Source organism: Semicossyphus pulcher, unplaced genomic scaffold, assembly GCF_022749685.1.
Source record: "Semicossyphus pulcher isolate SPU_LCO1_2020_fin unplaced genomic scaffold, fSemPul1.0.p SCAF_15, whole genome shotgun sequence".
In the NCBI taxonomy this organism is placed as follows: domain Eukaryota; kingdom Metazoa; phylum Chordata; class Actinopteri; order Labriformes; family Labridae; genus Semicossyphus; species Semicossyphus pulcher.
In genome coordinates this window covers 26,020,329-26,041,805 of record NW_027211659.1, presented here as the reverse complement: position 1 = coordinate 26,041,805, position 21,477 = coordinate 26,020,329, and the positions used below count along the sequence as shown (strand labels likewise).

The following is a 21,477-nucleotide window of genomic DNA, read 5'->3' as shown; positions in this document are numbered from 1 at the left end:
GGTGAAATGATCAAACTGAGCCCCACCACAACATTCTTGGGTGTCTTTCATCCAGAAGATTTGCACACGAGCAGTTCTTCTCTGATTCTCCAGAATGTGGCTCCACATGTGGCTAAAAGATTGAGCAGATGAACACAGCAGAACCAAACAAGCAATATGATAAAAAAATTGAATACAGAAACTCTGTAAAGGATGTTTTCTCTACAGTATAATATCTGCTTTTTTCTGCTATTTTTTCTGCTCTGTCTGAAACTGTAGCTCACAAACAATGTGTGTTTTTTTCCAGATACATGATGAAATTTCCTTATATTGATCGGACAAGGATAGCAGTGTTTGGAAAGGTGAGCCCACGTTCTCTTCTATAATTAAATGTAGTTATTGCACATTAGTGCTGCACATAAATCCCTGCACGGTATATGAATCCATGTAAGTTATTCAGGTAAGAAACCAGAAACAGCTGTCACATTACTCTCTTCAGAGGCACCAAACTACATTAACAAAGTCAGTATTTTTACTTCACAGAATTCGGCAGTTGCTTAGTTAGTTTTTTTGTTATTGTGTAACTTTGGTTGCTTGAAAAAAAGCAATAAATTGTCTGTTTCTGGTTTGAAAGAAAGCTTCTACCTCTTCAACATAAACATCTATTTCTGTAGGGATCCTGTCTTAAATCCCCCCTCCAGTGAAAATCCAGAGTTTAACCTTGTGAACATCTCCATGTGGTGTCCTTTATGTGCTACAAGACATATCAGGGACAACATGAGCAGTCATCTCCATGGCTGGGCCTGTCTGCTGTTAAACTGCAGTGTACCAAGGACAGGCTGAACAACACGTTTTCAGATTGGCAGGTTTGAGACGTCACAAACCTAAGGAGAGTTAATGGACGGGGTGACGCTATGCGTATCATTACGTGTAACCTATAGCAACCACTTCAGCGATGCGCGAGCCAGCTGTAACCGTCATCGTCATTTTTGCAAACTGACTACTGACTACTAACGTTGACGTTACTACTACTAATTACTACATTTGAAGCTAGCCAAGTTTCAACAAGTTGCCACTAAACGAATGCAGAGACGTGATTTGTTTTTCGCGACAGAGGGGGCGGTTCTAAATTTGCATAGTGGGCGGGTCCTATGCAGATTCAGGATTTTTAATGAGGGAGAAGGAGGAGATGCTTTGGGAGGATTTTTACAAGGTAATTAAACAGAAAAAACAGACACAGACACAATTTATTATTTCAGGCAGAGCATTTTATGTCTGATGGAGCTGCTCTTCCATGTTGTCAGTCACGTAGAATAACAATCTAAACCTGTCAGTGGCAAAGGCAAACACCGGCGCAGGTGCAAGCAATCCGAGCAAGTCTTTTTTTACCTATTCGTCATAAAATAGGGCCTACGTTTTAAACTACCAGAATCCCCTTTAATTTATAAACACTTAAAGGTGCATGGATGTTTTTGTTTGTCTTCTCAGGGTTATGGAGCGTACATAACTTTAATGATGCTCAAATCTACGGACAGCCTCTTCAAATGTGCGTGTGCAATGTCACCAGTGACAGACTGGAAACTCTATGGTGAGTACAAACATCCTGCTGTAAGTCTGACCTCATGTTGAGTTTTGCATACTTCAAACAAACATTCCTCCCTTCATATTCACCATCTGGCAATTTAAGTAAGAGTTAAACATTCAAATGTTATCTAATGATTGTGCGGCAGAGTGCAGCTAAAGATGTTGCCCGTAAAGACGCCGTTTACATCTGACAGTAACAGTGAGGTGAATGTGAGCTTTTAAAAACATAGAACCATATCTGTAGAGTGTAAAGATCATCCTCTGCAGGCTTTGGAGGACCCTTCTCGATACAGACATGTCATTTTAGCTCAGCGTGACAGGAACTCCACTTTGTTTAGGCACTTAGCAGCAGCTGAAGCACCGTCTGCAGGCAGCTCTGTTAAGAATGTATCTCTTCTCATTTGCACAGCATCGGCGTTCTCGGAGAGATACCTCGGCATGCCATTACGGGATGACAGCAGATATCAGGTGCGTGTTTACTTCCTCCCCTCACTTGTTTGCCGTTCATCTTTGAAAGCTGTAACATCACTGACACACCTACAGTTAAGCTCCCGCAGTCGCTGAATGCTGCTATCAAAGTCAGAGGTAGCGATGCTGTGCCTTTTCTTGTGTTTCCTCATGCTCTGTAGGATTTTGTCACTCATCTCTCTTTGGTAACCGTGTTCACCGGTGTGTCAGATCACACGGCGCAGGTTCCTTTTTTTTCATATAAGAGGCTTCTGCAAAAAAGGGTTGCCTGGCTCTCTCAGGCCTCCCGCGCAGACAAGATGTAGCTATCAGAGGTGTTTTCCTCAGCGATAGGAAAGAGGCAGTGAAGGAGAACAAAACTGTTTTTTTGCCAGCAGCGTTGTAAACAACCAAACAACAAGTCTGCTCCAAACAAGTAGGAGTACTGCGGCTTTACAAGTCCTGTATGCAGACTTTATTTTACATCTTTTCTCCCGCAGCAGTGATATGTTAGGCAAAGGAAATAATGTCAACGGGAGATACGTGGAATCTCTAATAGTATTTAATGACTGTCAGGAGTGTGAATTTCACAGAGTAATGCAGATTTTCCAGGAATACGACCCGCGTGAATCATGAAAAAACGCAAATAAAAAGAGAAGAGGAGGGCGGTGCAGCGGTGCTGAGCTGTGGTAAAGGGGAGAGGATTTGGGGATGTATTTACCCTCGCTATTTGTGTTGTTTAGTACTTGTTGTTCACGATACAAGCAGGTGTTAGCTGTCAGCTAGGAAAAAGTATGAGCAGGTCTTGGCGGAGGCTGTTCCTGTATGTCATTGTCATGAGGAGGTCTGGACCTCAGTAATTTTGTCCCAGTTAAGAAGAACAGCGCGACCAAACTAATCAGGACATTGTCATGTGTTGCTGTGCATGCTGCTCTGAGTAATCTCATCCGGCAGCAGCAAAGCTTCGCTCTCTCTCTCTCTCTCTCTCTCCTGAGTAACTGACTCTCACCTGCCTGCTAGTGCACAGTGAGAGTTAGTTACTATGGTTACCGGGATTCTTTTAATTCTGAAACTTTCTTAAATTCCTCAAATGTTTTGTCAGAAACCAGGATGCAATAACAAGAAAGATAAGGTCACTCCGTCATTGCGAGGTTTGTGTGACGGAAATTAATAAAAAATTCAGGAGTCTGCGTCAAGAGTTTTTTTTTTACAGCCAGTCAGTCACTTTACACACAGAGGTACTTTCATGCTTTGCTTTATATCTCTGCAGTTTAAACATGTATGTATGCCTTCCTGCTTTTTGTCCTCACACACTCTGAAAAGTGTGTGTTTCTTTGTGTGTGCACATTTAAATAGGATTAAATGTAATTTCCTGCACTGCCAGTCATTACTTTGCATCTTTGTCTCACTTCCCTCATGCTAGTTAGCATATTTATCAACCTATTATCTCCCCTCTCTGTCTGATTTGCTCGCAGTTTTCCAGCGTGCTGCAGAACGCTCAGGCTCTTCGGGAGCAGACGCTGATGCTGGTGCACGGCACAGCAGACGGTAAGAGAAAATAAATTGTGGTGGAATGAAAACAGTGTATCAGTGATGCATCACTGCTGAGCACAAAGAAGCATGCAATCCTGCGAGGTAATGAGGCAAATGGTTTTTAATCAAAAGATAAAAGGCAAAGTGGGTTATCTAAATGGATGCTGGGCTTTCCAGAGGAAAACATTCGCTGCTGAATCATGCATGTAGAATTTGTTGAGGTTTTTCCATCCGGCCTCAATCTGATTGTCTCGTCTTTTTTCCCAGTTAGGATTCAGAATCTTGCTGACATGTTCCCTTTCTTTATTCCCAGCTAACATCCACTTTCAGCATACTGCTGAGCTCGTCAAGAACCTGGTGAAAGTCGGAGCAAACTACTCCATGCAGGTGTGTATGGCAGAGAGACAACAACACAGAGGCCAATTGTTAATACAGCAGTGATAAAAAAACTGGTTTATTCCACTGCAACACATACAAATCAATATAAATAATACATGTCTGTATTGAACAAACACTGGATAAGGTCAGAGCCAGATCTGCCCAATAATATGTGTGAGCACGGCTGCTGCTGCGGCCACAGACACTCACAGGACGGTCACTCTAATGTGCTTTTCTATACCCCGTGTTATAATAATATAAGACAGGTACTAAAATTCGACTAGAAACAAATCAACAATCATATATAACAGCAGATAAACTGTTGTTTGTGTTGGCTAAATGTTGGCTAAAGTATTATAAAATGTCACAACAAAGGGACTTTTAAGAGAGACACAGGAAATAGGAAAAACCTTCAATGAGGATTTCAGATTAAAGACCATCAATAAGTGTGTTTTTAGGAGCTTAAAAGATCAAACTAGTTTTGATCTAATTTCCTCAGACATGCATGCAGAGTACAGGTCGCTCCATCAGAGAAAGTCACCTTTAGTCTTGAGCCTGTGGAACAAACAAAAGGGCCTTGCTTGATGGTGATCAGACCTCTCTGTGCCTAAAACCAATCTGTAAAATCTTATTTAAGTTGTAAATCTTACTGGTAGACATTACAGGTGTGCATAGACAGGGGAAATAATACTTAATTCCTCACTGCACTTACAATCTCGGATCCCGTCGGCTGTAGTCTGACAACGATATAGCCTCTGGGGACAACGGTGAACGTGCCGGGGCCGGGTTAGCGATACGACTTCCTTTTCCACTTGCTGCATTGTTACAATTTAATTTAGAGGATGCTTTTGTCGGGGCTGCACGGTGGTGCAGTGGTTAGCGCTGTTCCCGCCGGGTCTCCGGCTTCCTCCCACAGTCCAAAGACATGTTCGTAAGGTTAATTGGTGGCTCTAAATTGCCCGTAGGTGTGGGTGTGAGAGCGAAAGGTTGTCTGTCTCTGGCGCTGGCGACCAGTCCAGGGTGTACCCCGCACTTCGCCCAATGACAGCTGGGATAGGCTCCAGCACCCCGCGACCCTAGATAATGGATAGATGCTTTTTTTACAAAGCGACATCTGAAAGTTAATGATCTATGCCTTATTCATGCCCGATGGCTACACCACCAGGAGCAATTTGGGGTACAGTGTCTTGCCCAAGAGCACCTCAACATGTGACTGCAGCAGTCAGGGATCGAACCCCCAACCTTCCGATTGAGATGACCGACTCTACCACTGAGCCACAGCCGCCCCAGAACCTCTGGTATAAACAACATGTAGTAGAGATGAGCTAACCAGGAAATGGAACTCTATTCATTACAGCTGTCATGAAGCTGTTTCTATGGAGCACAAAGACAACAACAATGATCTAGTTTTATCATTTATGAACTATCCAAGTTTAATCAGTGACTTTTGGACCGGTTTAATTTCATGTTAAAACAATCCACCCCAGATGGGACTCGAACCCACAATCCCTAGTTTCACAGAAAAGGAACCTGTTTTTGATTGACTTTAATTAACGGGTCTTACCTTTGCTGAAAATTAAACATCATGATGCAGATTAGTAAAGAGTGAAAATGAAACTTTGTCAGGTCTGTCGTCAAGAGGAGAAGAGAACGACTTTAAAATGAGAAGTTTGTTGAACGGAGGTCGGATCCATCATTTCTGATGCGTTCGAGGAAGTCGGGAAATCTGAACGGCTTTCGTGACACAGCGTCAAGGGAATTCATGTCGTTACGGCGCATTACGTTCTGCCTGCTTTTGCTCTCCACATGGACTGTTTCTCCTGCATACGCCGCAGCCTGCTGATACGTGATTGGTCAATATTACTCGGACTACAAGCATACTATAAACGGAAACCAGAACACTTGCCATCCCTAAAATCCACGTCCCTTATGTAGAATCTGTAAATAGAGATTGCTGCACTTACTAAGTACTGGATAATATTTAGTCTGGTATTCACATATTCATTTGGTGTTTGAAATACTATACCACAATAAAGCCCCTTCAGTGCAACCATGCTCTTCTTTAAGGTCAAACACGTGGAGGGTCAAATCCCTAAAATAAGCAGTTTTTTGTTTCATACCATTAAGGAGGGAACTTAATATAATAAGTTCAGTGGCAGCATATTTAAGTCACTGCCTCATGTGGACAAACATCCGTCCACTAATTCACTCACCTTTCACCCACCAGATCTACCCAGACGAGGGCCACTTCCTGTCTCAACAGAGCAGCCAGCATCTCTACGCCACACTGACCAGCTTCTACAGGGAGTGTCTGAAGGAGGAGTTAATACCGCTGCCTGACGATGAAGAGGAGGAGGAGGAGTAGGAGGGAGGTTTCGAGGGTCAGATCTTTGGCAGAGCTTGAAGAGTTTAGCTGAAATCCGTCAAGGCCTTTCGTGTTTGGACCAAGTGTTTAGCTGGACATGGACTCTGGGTAAGAGCTGCTAATGCTCTTAAAGTGTGTGTGCGTGCGTGTGTGTGTGAGTGTGTGACTGTGTATAAATGTGTTGACAAGATAACTGAAGGACACGACAGAGACACTTGCATCGCTGGGATTCTTAAAGTGGGAGCTGCCCTCTAGCATAAAGTCATTTCAGTTTCGGGACACTCCGTTTCCCAGCAAAGCGTGCGGAAGACTGCGTCCATCTGTCTGCAGACTTCCTGGAGTTGTTGTCATCAACACACCAAGTGCATGGTTCTTTTTTCCTTCTCGGCTTCACCCATTTTGCCATGTTAGTCTCCTTTGTGGTAGCACTTGGGAAGAAAAGGACACAGATGTACACCGTTGATCTCACCTCTCCTTTGGGTGTTGTATTGTCGCACAAGGAGAATCTGCGGAAATGTTTAGTCACGCAAGTTCACCACAACCAATCCTGAATAAGTGCTACTTTCTGCTCCCCCCCTCCCCCCCGCCATCGTCCATCCTAAATGAAAACAGTCTTTATAGGTCACACTTTATTGTACAGGGGTCTTGTGTAGACATGTACAATGCCTTATGAGGTGCAACATACTGTATTGTTACTTGCTGGCGATGGTAGTCATCCATTAGCGGTGTCATGTTAACCTATGTCAACTCAGGTCCTCGAGACACGGCATCGCAGTATGTGAAACACTACGTCAGCTGTCCGGTCATGATAAGTTATGAGCTCTATGTGAAGGTAATGGATGTTGGCCATACGGTAAATTCAGCTTCAGGCCACACTGCAAAGGTTCTCCATCTTAATATGACGTTTAATCTTGTGTTCTTTCTTTCTTTCTTAGAACACGGTGCAAACTGCTCTTTGAGTGTGTCTCCACCCGATTCTTAGATTAAGGAGACATCCACCTTATTTTTGGATATCCTCATATTTCAAGAAAAGAATATTTACCTGTGAGTGGATAATAAAGGGATTGTTTAGATGTTTTGACGTGTGGTTGTGTGAGGAACTTGTCAATAGTGTATTAATACAGTAAATGGTTTTCTTATGGTACCTGTTTGGAGAAACCAGCTTGAGTATCGACACAAAGGCTGAGCTATGGACCGCTGTGGACGAGGTTTAGAGCAAAATGTACTAAAAAAAAATCAACATCAGTTTAAGTGTACACTAAAATATAAATACTACTAGATAAACATTATCGCTGCTTCATCTTGCCGCCGGAAAGTCCGTCTGCAAAAGCTATTCCTCTGTTTATTCTTGCTCATAAAAGAATCCTCTTGTTTCCACTATGAACACCATTTTATTTCATGTCTCTTCTATAAACCACTGACCCGAACAGCTGATCTGATGTGGTGCGCTGCATGTGCGGGAATAGCACCAAAAGAAGGGCTGTCAGACAGCAGAGAGTAGCTGTAAAAATATTCTCATTATAATCTACACTTAAACTGAGAATGATATTTTTAAGTGGGGCTTTCTTTAAAGGTGCTTTCACACCTAAAGTCCGTTTGTTTGATCCAAATCAAAGCCCAAATTGTTGTTTGGTTTGTGTTCACACGGCAGCTTTTACCAGCGGATGTGTGAGGAAACTGCCCTGTGATTGGTCAGAATTTCCACGTGTCAAAACTCCCTGAAGTAAACAAAGAGAGTAGGGATGCACGATATTAATGGCACATTATCGGTGCAGATCATGGATTAAAAATTACATATCGGCATCGGCAGATGTCATTTTTCCATAATGGTTGCTATCAGCAATGGTTGCTCAGCATCGGCCATGCGGGAAGGGGCCAAATCTCATCATCCAAGCCTGAAAATGTTATAAACAAATAAATCTGGCATTTTGTACATAACCTAAGTTTAAGTACTTTTCTTATATTGCCCAGTGAATGTACATTTTAAAAAGCACTGTATTGTGTTATTTCTGTCAGTGGGCCGCGACAACAAGAGTAGGCCTGATATCAATTCCACTACAGGGGAGATTTGATGTTCTCTGCAATTAGGTGGAAAGCAATATGTGCCTAATATATCGGTATCGCAGTCGGCTAAAAGGGTTGGAAAATATCAGCATATTGGATATCGGCAAAAAATCGTGCATCCCTAAAAGAGAGCGAACACACTCCTCAGTCACACTCAACACGATCGCGAACTTTAATGTTCTGTCGTTTTTAACTTTTAACCGATTTAGTTCCACAGTTCGATCAGTTCCACTCTCCTTTAGTTTTTCACTGTACAGTTTGAACACCTCCGTGTTCTCGTGCGTTTCGACAACCATCTGTGAGATTGTTTGGTCAGCCCATATTTCTATTAGAGCCCTCACCTCGTCGCTCCCCGACGTCTGTCCTCTACTCATGCTGCCTGGCTGTGTGGCTGTCTCTGCAAGTGTCAACATCCGTTAACAACCCACAATGCACTGTGATTTGCTTTGCTTTCTGTATTTGGTCCTACTTTAAGTCTGTTTATGTTCTCACCTGAGTCGAACCGGACCGTGGTTTGTTTGGAAAGGGAATGAGTCATGTCTCTTCTGACAGACCATGGTCCAGTAGTTTGCTCCGCACCACCGTTTGAATGTGTGTTCTCACCTTTCCAAACAAACCAGACTTTCTGAGTAAAGTCCAAAAGTCTGGACCAAAGCTGCCAGGTGTGAAAGCACCCTAAGAAGCTACAATTCTGTTTTTATCCAAACTGAGTCCACAGCGCTACAGAGCCGAGTGTCGATACTCCAGCTGGCCGTGCTGACCACCATCTACTGTAGATAAATACACTGATTGATAAATACCTCACACAACCCCGCTGCAGAGTCCGAACTATCCCTTTAATGGATGGGTGTACTTACAAAGATGGACAATTTTACAGTGTCAGTAAGGTGTTTGCATGTCTACAGGGAATGTGTCAAGTGTTGCCACATTTTGTACAGTACAATACAGCAGAGTGTGTACATAAATATATTTTTGAGATGTCACATCTCATAGATAGTTTCGTCTATGGGGATGGATTGATTTGACCCGGATGTCTTGTACTTAAGTTTTTTGTTTTCCTTTCAGCTGTTGATTTCCTTAGGATGGATTTTGTAATGCTTGTTCTCGTTCTTTTTGCTGTTTTCAAAGGGAAAGGGCAGGGTTGAGGTTTTGGGGTTCTTGTGATTGTCCTCTAGTGATGATTATGAATAATAAAAAAGTATGAAAACAAATGAGTTACGGTGATTTATCGAGCACACATTTAAGCAGAGAGCAAAATGAGCCACATTTGTTTGCAGGGGACGAATGATCCGATCATCGTAATGCTTCAATTTAATGTTTAATTTGTTTCCTCACCGCAGGCGTCACATTTAAGGGTAGAGGTCGTCTGTCAGGGTCTCAGGACGCCTATGTTCGTGATTTATTTGGCAATATATTTTTGTTTGAGCAGGCAGCAACCTCTGAGGCTTACACACAGCAGAGCCAAAACCTGCAGTTCCTTGAATGGCCACTTGAGGCTGGCCCCAAAAGTGAGCCAATCCCTATAGAGCCCCATGTTAAAACTTTACAGTGGGAATAAACATGTTTACAGCCAGGTACAAAGATTAGTATGTCTCTCTATGTCTTACATTTACAATCACGACAACAACTGTACAACTCACCCATTGAAATGACATTAAGGATTTCCATGTATATATTTGACAAATAATATGTATTGCAATATCTTTGTAATTTATTGTACTAACACCGTTCAAGACGTTTGTGCTGCTGTTTTTCACGAGTCAGATCCAGTATTATTTGAACTTCATCTTCAGCACTAATAAGCTTCAAAAACCAATCAGTGATGTCCCGGTGGCTATGTGCACTTTATACCGTCTATGGTGCAGAGTGATAATTGCTGCTTCATCACTACGTGTTTTTGGATATGAATCATTGGCTGCTCCTCAGCTGCCAGCAAAGTTAACTCCACTGAAGGACAGAAACTCTTTAATCTGCAGGATCTGAAGCCCCACAATTAATTTGAGTGTTTTCCTTTGAAGCAGACGAGCCTCTCACCCACACTTTGATATTTTTGTGTTGTTTTTTCAAAAAGAAAAATATCAAAGTCTCATCTAAGGACAGTAGTACTACCTACGTTGTCATCGATTTGTTGTTTGTCATATTTTCAGTGATGTACTGCCAGCAGAGAAATGTTTGTCAGTGAAGCCCACCTAATGACTAACCTTGTAAATATAACACACATTAATGACAGATGAGAATAGAAGTACAGCACAATGAAGTAGGACAAACAAACCAGTGACACATTATATGTTATAATGGAGTGAGAGAAAAAGCGCTGCACGTGGGTTTTGTTTCTATGACAACAATAAGTTTTACTTACTACACAGCTAACAACAAGCTTACAACACGTAGGGCGATAAAAGCACAACACTTACCAGCAACATTTAGTGTCCGGCCCATCTGCTCCCACAAACAGGCTTTTCGACCTCAATTGTGATCCTGTTTGCAGAGGTGGGAAGTAACGAAGTACAAATACTAGATTTTTCAGGTATCTGTACTATACTTACTTACTAACTTTTTACTTTTCCTCCCGACATTTGAAAAACAAGTTGCTCCTCCATGTTTGGTGGAAACCAGGCTGACGAGTGATGCCCCATCTGAATGGTTGCCTGAAAAAAGCGGCAGTGATGACACCAGCGCCTTTCTGAAAAATTTGGAGATTTTCAACTCGAAGTGCTCGAAGCGGCCGCACAGAAAAGGCGGTGCGCTCTGATAAAAGACGCTGAGTGCAGTACTTTTTCTCTAGGCAGCCGCATACGCTCTGTCCTCATTGGGAACAATTGAAACAAGACGCCGGCGCTCAGAAAAAGGCGCTATGTGGACACAGGGCCTGCTGCTTAAGAGCACTTTAAAGCCTGCCAAATTTGTTACATTATAAGTTACAAACAAAGCATTGGTTTTGCTGCGTGTTAAGTGCCAATTATTTCTTGGCCAGGAGAAGTCACATTGAAGTTGCAACTAGCGTAGTCTCCTTTAAGTCACTACATCCTGCCAAGATATAGTCCCACACATTACAGTCCTGCCACTGTACTAAGACTCTAACTAATTATAATGTACTTCATATACTCCATCGACAGTTACAGTAAGCCTGTCAGTACAGTAAATATGGTTTGTTTATTACATGTAAAATAACAGCAGGTTTTCAGATGCAGATCCAAAAACAACAAACGTCTAGTGACACCACAGGTAAGATAGTGTGTGTGAAGTGAGCAGCTGTATGAAAGCAAAGATCAAATCAGTTAAAAAGCGACTATTTTTAACCGTTTTTTTAGGCTTTGTGCATTTACAAGATTCAGATTACAATTTTCTTCCTCTTCTGTGCAGCTGTTTGCAGATTATCCTGGCTGACATCACCCCGTCTCCTCTTTCCTTTGAAGCTCTGCACCTGAGAGGTGTGTCGAATCAGCCAGTATACCTCCACCTGTTGGGATGTGCTGGGTTGATAGAATGCAATCTTTATTAGCTCCTGTCATGCCCCAGCACTGCTCACTTCTGTGTGTCTGCCAAGAGACATGCTGGCGTACTTTCACACCACGGACCGAGCACCAGCAAGAGGCAATCTGCTCGTCAGCAGTTATCACTGTCTGTCAGTGTGTCTCACATATGAATTCTTTCCAGACATCTTGAAGTTTGAGAAAACAATCTGAGCACAGTGTCTGTGTCGTAGCTGTGTTGACGCGTCCAATCAGATCGGTTTTGTCTTCCTCAGCAGTGTTTGCTTGGACAGCTGTCACAGAGTCGTTGCCTCTCATTCTCCACCTGTTTTTTTTTTTGTATAAGCAGATCTGATTTTCTACGGTGGCCGGGAGGTGTCTCCGGACTGTTGTTGTTGCACATCCTTACACATGTGGGAGAGAGAAGAACCTGCCTGTCTGAGAAGTAAATCCTTGTTTGCTGGACATTTATCATCAATTATTACTATCGCTATGTATTTGTAACAAGTGTGCAGTGTTCAATGTCTTTATGTTTTCATATTTATGTAGGCTACTCTGCAGGTACTTCTCTCTCACACACGTATAAGGTTGTGCAACAACAATTACAGTCTGGAGACACTGTCCTGCCCGCTTTCACTTACTTCGTTTGTGGCTTCTGTATTTGTGTTGCAGCTTTTGCACTTGTGTTTTTTGAATTTGCAAAGCGTTTTAGATATGGAGTTGAAACCTCTCAGCCACCGTACATTTCACGTAATATAAAATGGCCAAAATCAGATTCCAGTTTAAACTGGTCACAGTCTTGAACAGACCTACAAAAGAACAATACCAAGCCCTCAGACAGCCACCCTGCGTCGATAGTTTCATTTATAGACTGATTGCAGGTGAAGCCAGTGGATTCCCAAGCAGAAGATAACAAGGATGACGAGTGTCGATCAAATTATTGACGATAGCTTTTTGTGGAATAATGGCAGTTAACGTCTGTGCAGAGAAGAAGAAGAAGAAGGAGGTATACTTTATTGATCACCGAGGGGAAATTCAATGTTTTCACATTGTTACAAACATGCTACACACGCATGGGCCCGAAATACACACATGCACAAACAGGACACTATGGACATGCACTAATGGAGAGATGTCAGAGAGAGGGGGCTGCACATGGACATGCACCCTGAGCAGGGCACCTCGACAGTGCTCAGGAAATGACACAGCATCTCTCCAGCTATTGGTCCCAGTTTCCAAGCTTGGTCCGTACCGGGTCTTGAAGCAGCCACCCTCCGGTTGCCAAGCCAAGTCCCTACAGACTGAGCTACTGTCTAAAAAGATTTAAAAGTTGCATTAAAAAAAATCTGACCTTTTATCTGATTTTGAGCCACATATGAAACCGGCCCGAATCCAAATCAGATGTTTTGTTTGTTGTTCACAATTTTACGATGAGCCAAAAAATCTGATTTTGGTCATTTTCTTTTACCGTGTTTACTGTGAAATCTATAAAACTCTCAACACAAACGTCCAAAATGACTCACAGTAGTTTCAATGTGCCTCTAACTGTTAAGCTAATTGCGAGGCTAACTGTGTCCTGACTTTAGCTCCATACTTCACAGGCACAGACATGTGATTGTCACCTTGAAAGAAAGCAAAGACAAGCAAGCAAACATTTGAGCAGAAATGACGCAGCAGACTTTGGCTTTGACTTGACATTGACCAAACATTGAACGTCACTGGAGCTTCGTCAGCACTTTTAGATCTAGATGAGGTTTGTTTGATCAGATATGGCCCAGAATTAAATTCTCTTTATTGCTCTGTCCTCTAAACACAAATAATGCAACACACACATGCAAGGCTGTCTGGTTTAACTATTTATTCCAGCTTATAAATGTTCCCAAATATATAAATGTCTGCTGTCGACATAATAGCTATAATGTACAGTATATATGACAGAGTTGAGCAGGTGCAGAGGTGTGAGCAGCAGAGGATCGTGGTCAGTAAATGATCTGGTTTGCTACGTCCTACTTTAGGAAGGATAAGGTGAACACAGATCAGCACTACAGTAGCCGTGCTATGAACAAAGACCGACACTGTACAGAAGAGATTTATGACATTATGACAAACTTTTCACATTTCTGGGATGTTAACTGCTACATGTAAGAGTGAAGAATCCCGATGTCATAAACATTCAGAAGAGCAGAGAAACAATTCCCGATCAAAATTAGATATGATATATATATATATACATATAGTGGGTTGTTTGTTATTGTGCATCAAAGGCCCTCTTCAGACCAGATAAACTTAGAAAAGAGGTGTGAGAAGAAATATTTTCTTAGCTTCTCAGCCATTTATCTTTTCCTCCTTTAGAATAAACAGATGTGGTCCGTAATAGACGTCGACATTCAGCAAGAGAATCTCAAAGATAAAGAAAAAAAGATGCTTCAGATCCAGCTACAAAGTCAACCGGCTTTTATGAATTCTCAGGCTGCTGGTAAACACTGACAGCGTAATTTGGGTAACCCAGCTGGATAAATAATATAATATGATATAAAAAATATATAATATGCAATTTCCTTGTGCAGACACCAGCGCTCGCAGCTACTTCTACGGTCCTCCCTTCACAGGTTCTGAGGGTTTACACTGAGCTGAGGAAAATACCTTCTACAGAACTTTGCTCCTTGGATTAATCTGCAAAGCTTGCTACGCCTTGATTATCTACCTCAGTAAAAAACCAAGCCCAGTTAAAAGTTCATGAATCTGAGAACTGCAATGGCATATTTAAATGGTATACATTACTGCTCTACTGATGCTCTATTTTATTGTACATATTGGCCTATTGGTGTAGGCATGCTGCTATCTATCAGGTTAGCACAAACATTTTCGAAAAATGTAACTAAATTGATAAAAAAAAAAAAAAACATTGCCAGAAAAAAATGAGAAAGTTAAACTTAAGGGCGCTGCTCCAGGCGGTTCCAATGTGAATTAAAAGTACGTTAAAGTGACCGATACTCTGACTGAAGTGTGGATGAAAAACGATCTACATCCATGCTTCATGCAGGAGTAAAATCGCTGCCCAGGGCAGGTGTAGTTACAATCATGCCACCTCCACTGGAGACTTAAGGTGCTTTTCGACAGCAAGAACTTTCCCCAGGAACTAGGAACCTTTTGAGGAACTCGTTTCAATAGCAGGAACCAGGGTCTAAATTAAGTTCCAGGTTGATTGATTTACCCGCTGAAAAGTCCCTACTCGGAGTGTTGTACTTTCCAAAGGTCCACGAACAGTGCTGATTGTTTCTGATTGGTCGAGTACTCGCAGCGTTTTATTTCACCCGCCATGTTTAAAAGACTGCAGCTGCAAGCTCACTGTTATCCTGCTTTGAGATTGTTAATCACCCAGCTTTGAGATGGAGTCAGAGAAGAAAGCCTACGTTAGTTACTTTTATTGCTTCTCCGTACATCATTGGCCTGATTTGCATAATCTACCCAGGACTTTGGAAATGCAGACAACAATGGGCCACAGGAACCATTCAGTTCCTTGAAGAGTAGTTCCTGGGACTAAAAGTTCCTGGTACTTTTGGTCAAAAAGCACCTATAGATTTTGTCCAAATGGGGCTGAATTTTTCTCCCTGTGGTTACCAGAATCTGAATGTGACTTTAACCTCCGCATGGCAGTTGTTTTTTTAGTCCTATGGCCAGGCAAGATGAGGAAACAATGTACCACTAATGAAGATGCAGATGCTCCAGTAATCCTCTATGCAGACGACATCTTATCTTCTCTATCTGATTAGCAGACATGGTAAGTCTATGTTGAGTGACAATGAGGTAAAGGCACCTGCCAAAAGTGTTTTGTGATATTTCCAAAGTTTAGTATCAAGATAAATTGCTTTGTTTGCAGTAAATAGAAATATTCACAGTAGATTACAGCAGTCAACAAAAAGTATACTCTACAAATTGGAAAAATACTAGTTTCTTTGATTCCCTGACATTTGCACTCGGTCAACCAAGTCTCACAACAGTTTGTGAAATTGAACACACAATTTAACACATTCCCTTTTTTGTGTAAATCAGCAGTGATTTCTGAATGAGGTACACAGCACAAAACTATACAGTAAAATGTTTGTGGCACCAAACGCACCTCAGCTGCTTTTAGGCTTTCTTTACCCAAAAGGCAAAAAAACGTACTCGTTATATTGAATTAAAGTACTATTAAAGTAATTCATAGTTACTTTGAATTTCATGCTGACTGACACTGAAAAAAGGGACATTCATGTTCATGTACACAATTGATTTTTTTTATCATTTTCGTGACTATACAACAAACTGAAATAAGACCTGGTTGACTCGGTATATGGTACAAACAATAAGCATCAGATACATACAGGGACAGCACAAGAGTGTCTTTAATTCAGCAGTTAAATCGTCACAACCCTGGATTCAGCACGCTGGCAGGGACAATGCAATGCTACATATCTTACATACTGTAGGTCTGTGTGGTGTCTCTAATGCTCTTGCAGTGCTCTTACAGATAGCAGCGCTTCAGGAAAACACAGCCTCTCTTTGTGGGCTCATGATAGCAGTAGCTACACTCTCCATTCTTCACAAAACCTGTCTCACCACAGGATGTTCTGCAGACTAGTCATCTTCCTTTGATGTCTGCGGGACAACAACCTGCTCCTCCTCAAAGCAGCGCCTGAAGAAGGTGAGCACTGAGTTTAGCATGTAGTGCTGGCTCTTCACTGAGGCAATATTGTGTCCTTCATCAGGGAAAATCTGGGCAGACGGAATAAAACCAAGTGTTTTTTTTATTAATTTAACATTTGGTTTTAATGATTTAAAATGTGTTTCTATTCCTAATCAGATATGGCACATTAAGAGACTGCAGTGTCACTAGTACTAGATAAAACAACAACTAAACAGAATAGTTGAACATGCACTTATACAGTTACCCGTCTCTTAGTATGCTAGCTATGTCAGCCCATTAGCTTAGCTTAGAACAATGAATACAAAAAGCACATCTGGCTCTCCAAAGGTAACACAGTCCAACTCCCATTAGCTTTAAAGCCGACTGATAAACACATTTTATCTAGTTTGATTTACCTGTACATGAAGAAAAGCGTAGTGTGGGTGTGCAGGCATTATGTGCCCATGCGACGAGGGGTTCATTCCAATACCAGTGCTATTCTATATAGTATAGGGCAAACTATAGTATTAACTGTATTTGACTATTTACATCAAATACAGTAGATAAGATAACATTGTCACTTTATTGCATACACCTAACTTAGCATACCTGGCAGTGATAGCTCTTTGAAAGGTGCAAGAGATGAGGTCAGGACATCATCACAATGTCGCCAATACCACAACTAAGTTTTGGTAAAAACATCTTATTTGAGAATTATAATCTTTTCAAAAATGGACTGTTCAGCTGGGACAGAGCAAGTATTGTTGTTACCCTGCTCCTAGTCAGGATGCTTTCCCCATAGGACCAAGAAGGTTGCTTATTGACCCATGAACCCAGCCTCAGCTGTCAGAGGAAATATGGCAGCGCTCACCTGGAGTGTGTAGTTCACGTTCGCTGCAGACAGCAGTTTCACTAACTCGGCAGAATGCTGGAAATGAACAGTAGCTGAAAAAGAAGTCAGATAATAAAAATGAAAACTTCGACCGAGTAGAGTCACAAAACAGTCAAGAATGAGACTGCCACAGTGTGACGGACAAGAGTACAGAATGATGTACATCAACTGGTTTCTGCATGTAAGATCTCTTAGGACCTGCTACCAATAGTGGAAAAAATTAGCACGTTTGTAAATTTGTTGCAAGAAATCAAACAAGCATGAAATGTAAAACAATGACTTTTCACACTAGACCCACAGCAAAGGCTTATAGTCACAAAGCCTTTGATACCTCTACAGATCTGCTGTATTACCTGTGGCCATACTCACCATCTGCTGTGCCGTGGATAATAAGGAAGTTCAATGGTTCCGGGGCTGTGATGTTACTGAGCAGACTGGAAATCTGACGGTAAACAATAAACGGTAAAAATTAGCCTCAACACCTGAAGCATCATCTAAACGTCTCTCTTAACGCCTTAAACACTTTTTGCTGTCAGAAACACAGGAATCTCGTTTGTTAACATCCTATGCTTGCAAACCATTTTTGTATTTGTGCCTCTCTACTCGCTCAGATTTTTAATGCCAATTAATAACCTTGATGTGGTTCCACAAAGAAAACATGTGCATCATGTTGAAGGCCATATAAAAAGTTTCACATGTGTCTAGTTTGCATTCGAGTGTTGGGACGGCTGTTTAATCTGCAGTGTGAATAATTAACGCTGTTGTGATTAGTGAACATAAGGAACCTTTGAAAACAACATGCAGTCGTACTTGGTATTTGTAATCTTCTCTTGCTGGGGAGCCGAAGTATTTCTCTGTGTTGGCCGACCCTTTAAAAGCGTGAAAAAGGAGACAGTTAATGGAGAGAAAATGTGAATATGAATAGCACAACTGTTTTCAATCATTCACTTTTCACTCACGATAACACTTTGAAGGCCTTTCAATATCCCTGCTTCACTTGACTCACAACATGCACATGAGAGCACTGATGACCATATATGGAGTCATCTGGTGTACTAGCTGTTTGCCTGTCCTTGCTGAGTTTGGGGCATGCTATAGCTTCAGATCATTGCAGCATGATCAGGTTCAGTGTATTGAGTATGGTTCATCTCACCAAAGAGTCTCCAGTTTGTTATTGGAGCCACAGCGATGCCACACTTGAACATGGAGCTGTGGGAGAGGAGCAGGAGAGAGGAGAGAAATCCTCCATACGCCTGGTCAAAAGAGAACATGGATGCTTTAAAAGATTTTTAAGTAAGACAAGCTAAAGATGACTGCAGGGACAGAGGACACGTTACCTTTCCATAAACTCCAACTCTGTTGCCATCGATATACGGTATCCTTATCAGGTACCTGAAAATATAGAGTGAGTTAACCAAATGCTAAAAGTGAAGAAAACATGGTAAAATTTATCCTCGTTCCATGCAAGAGGGCATTTCAAAGTTGGGACAATTCCAACTGATTTCAAGCTCAAGCTGTCTGAGTATCACATGAAGTGGATATATACTCCAAAGGTGTTGTCTTCTTGATGCAGAATTCTCATTTGTGTTTCCATGCACAGCAGTTTTTGTCCGGTTGTGCGGAGGGATATATTCTGTTGGTCCAATGTATCGTCATCTTCAGAAAAGTTAAGCACAATATGCTATCCAAAGTGTGTCCAACATGCTCTCTGCAACCCTCACATATGCACAAGTTAGCATCTGTGTAGCTTCTGTTTTAATGTTGGTCTTCTTCCATTGTTTACATGAAACGATCTATAAGGTTTAGGATAAAATGACTCCACAGTAACCTTTTGTTTCACACGGGACGAGAACCAAGACGAGACTGCCACTGTATTCATACTGTATCGGGCTTTCTACTATGTCTCCTAATGTGGATTATAAATTAATTGTACTGCATATAAGTATGAACAGTGAATGCAGTAGAGTTGGTGGCTGAATACAATGGTTTCAGCAGCATTTGGTGAACCTCACACTACACTTTTTAAACCTAACCCTTCAAGAAAAAAAAAACATCTTACTCCAAAGCTGTGATCTGGTCCTGAACATCAACTGTCCCCAGTCTCTGGTGGACCTCGTGCAGGATCCTCTGACCCTGGAAGCCGCTGCCCCGGCCGTCCAGACGAGCCACTATCACGCTGTCTGAGCTGACGAGCACAGACTCCCAGCTGAAGGAGAAACGGTCACTCACAGCCTGACCACCAGGGGCGCTGTCACTGTGAAAGGACAGTATGAGTTTAGTCAAATAAGAAGCCTCAGGAATCAAAAATTTAACCCAGAGTAAATTAACATGGATGTTTCTGCAAATTAACAACACAAGGGCAGTGGTTCCCAAACTTTGTCCTTGACTCATTCTGGAGTTTTCTCGTAAAAAAAGTAAACATCAGAAAGAAGACTAATTTAATTTCTAAGCATTTGTTTCATAGTGTAACTTCTTCATTTAATAAATCACTGAATTAAATGATTGTGCATTATTTAAGATTTTAAATTTAGCAATCAAACATGCATGAAGAGGTCCTGCATAAAATAGCAAATGTATTTTGAAAAGAAAAAATACATACAGAATCAGTAAAAGCGGGTGCTCCTTTGTTTCATCCATTTTTATTGGGATGATTAACTCCAGACGAAGCGCTGAGAAACAAGTTAACAACATGATTTCATGCTTTAGTATTTTATCATTTGTATGCAAGGATGCATTTCCTGCTACATGTTTTTCTAACTCACAGCTGAACATTCAGTCCAGTATGCATTTTGATAGTGAAGATGAGTCACAGTGGTGATTTTGTTATGCACTGCATGTACATGTAGCCTTCTGACTACAACTAAGCTCAAAACACTGCAAGGGTAGCTCAACCCAGCAGCATCTTTTTTATTCAGTCCAAGTAAAAATCTGAGAAATTGCAAAGTATAAAGCTGTTTCGTGCAAGTCTATAAAGTCATCTTTGACTAACCCTGTATGTTAACTGTGACCTAAATGCCTAAAAAACTAGAGTTTCTATGTCAATCCTCCAACACTCAAAACAAACCTAGAATGAACACGGTGGTTAATGTAAAAGATAAGCCTGATTTGAATTCTGTTAAAGTTTGAGGACAGGGCTCTGAATATCTGAATACCTGTACAATCTGGTGTCTCTTAGTAACCTAGTTTCTTGTATGCATGGCATCACTGGTATGTATGGAAGGGGTTGAATGATTGAATTGGGACCCAGTTCTTTACAGACCTGGTGATGGTGGTGGTGATGATGGTGGTGGTGATGATGGTGGTGCTGATGGTGGTGGTGCTGATGGTATTGATGATGGTAGTGATGATGGTGGTGATGATGGTGGTGATGGTGGTGGTGATGGTGGTGGTGATGGTGGTGGTGCTGATGGTGGTGATGGTGGTGGTGATGGTGGTGCTGATGGTGGTGGTGCTGATGGTAGTGATGGTGGTGGTGATGATGGTGGTGATGATGGTAGTGATGGTGGTGGTGATGATGGTGGTGATGGTGGTGGTGATGGTGGTGGCGGTGGTGGTAATGATGGTGCTGATGGTGGTGTTGATGATGGTGGTGATGGTGATGATGATGGTGGTGGTGATGATGGCGATGATGGTGGTGATGATGGTAGTGATGATGGTGGTGATGATGGTGGTGATGGTGGTGGTGATGATGGTGGTGATGATGGTAGTGATGGTGGTGGTGATGATGGTGGTGCTGATGGTGGTGATGATGGGGGTGCTGATGGTAGTGATGGTGGTGGTGATGATGGTGGTGGTGCTGATGGTAGTGATGGTGGTGGTGCTGATGGTAGTGATGATGGTGGTGATGATGGTAGTGATGGTGGTGGTGATGATGGTGGTGCTGATGGTAGTGATGGTGGTGGTGATGATGGTGGTGATGATGGTAGTGATGGTGGTGGTGATGATGGTGGTGCTGATGGTAGTGATGGTGGTGGTGATGATGGTGGTGATGATGGTGGTTATGATGGTGGTGGCGATGGTGATGATGATGAACGACCAACCATTATGACAAACCACATCCACAACCAAAGTTAAACACATGGTTATAGAAAAGTTC

At 42.0% G+C, this 21,477-nt stretch overlaps 2 protein-coding genes across 3 annotated transcripts in view; one reads left to right on the top strand and one right to left on the bottom strand.

Annotated features, from left to right (window-relative positions):
- LOC138592102 (inactive dipeptidyl peptidase 10-like) overlaps positions 1–9,555 on the top strand; it is a 224,796-nt gene extending 215,241 nt beyond the window's left edge. For both annotated transcript variants that reach the window (XM_069662726.1, XM_069662727.1), the window contains exons 21-26: positions 287–341; positions 1,468–1,567; positions 1,973–2,031; positions 3,486–3,558; positions 3,857–3,930; positions 6,149–9,555. In XM_069662726.1, coding sequence (XP_069518827.1) covers positions 287–341; positions 1,468–1,567; positions 1,973–2,031; positions 3,486–3,558; positions 3,857–3,930; positions 6,149–6,286 — 499 coding nt within the window. In that variant the 3' untranslated portion in view covers positions 6,287–9,555. The remainder of the gene's footprint in view (positions 1–286; positions 342–1,467; positions 1,568–1,972; positions 2,032–3,485; positions 3,559–3,856; positions 3,931–6,148) is intronic.
- A 6,739-nt stretch (positions 9,556–16,294) lies between these two features.
- The window catches only part of LOC138592197 (inactive dipeptidyl peptidase 10-like), a 106,059-nt gene continuing 100,876 nt past the window's right edge, over positions 16,295–21,477 (bottom strand). The window contains exons 19-26 of the mRNA XM_069662891.1: positions 19,981–20,050; positions 19,441–19,635; positions 18,719–18,773; positions 18,535–18,634; positions 18,192–18,250; positions 17,751–17,823; positions 17,361–17,434; positions 16,295–16,578 (exon numbers count right to left, since the gene is read on the bottom strand). Coding sequence (XP_069518992.1) covers positions 16,441–16,578; positions 17,361–17,434; positions 17,751–17,823; positions 18,192–18,250; positions 18,535–18,634; positions 18,719–18,773; positions 19,441–19,635; positions 19,981–20,050 — 764 coding nt within the window. The 3' untranslated portion in view covers positions 16,295–16,440. The remainder of the gene's footprint in view (positions 16,579–17,360; positions 17,435–17,750; positions 17,824–18,191; positions 18,251–18,534; positions 18,635–18,718; positions 18,774–19,440; positions 19,636–19,980; positions 20,051–21,477) is intronic.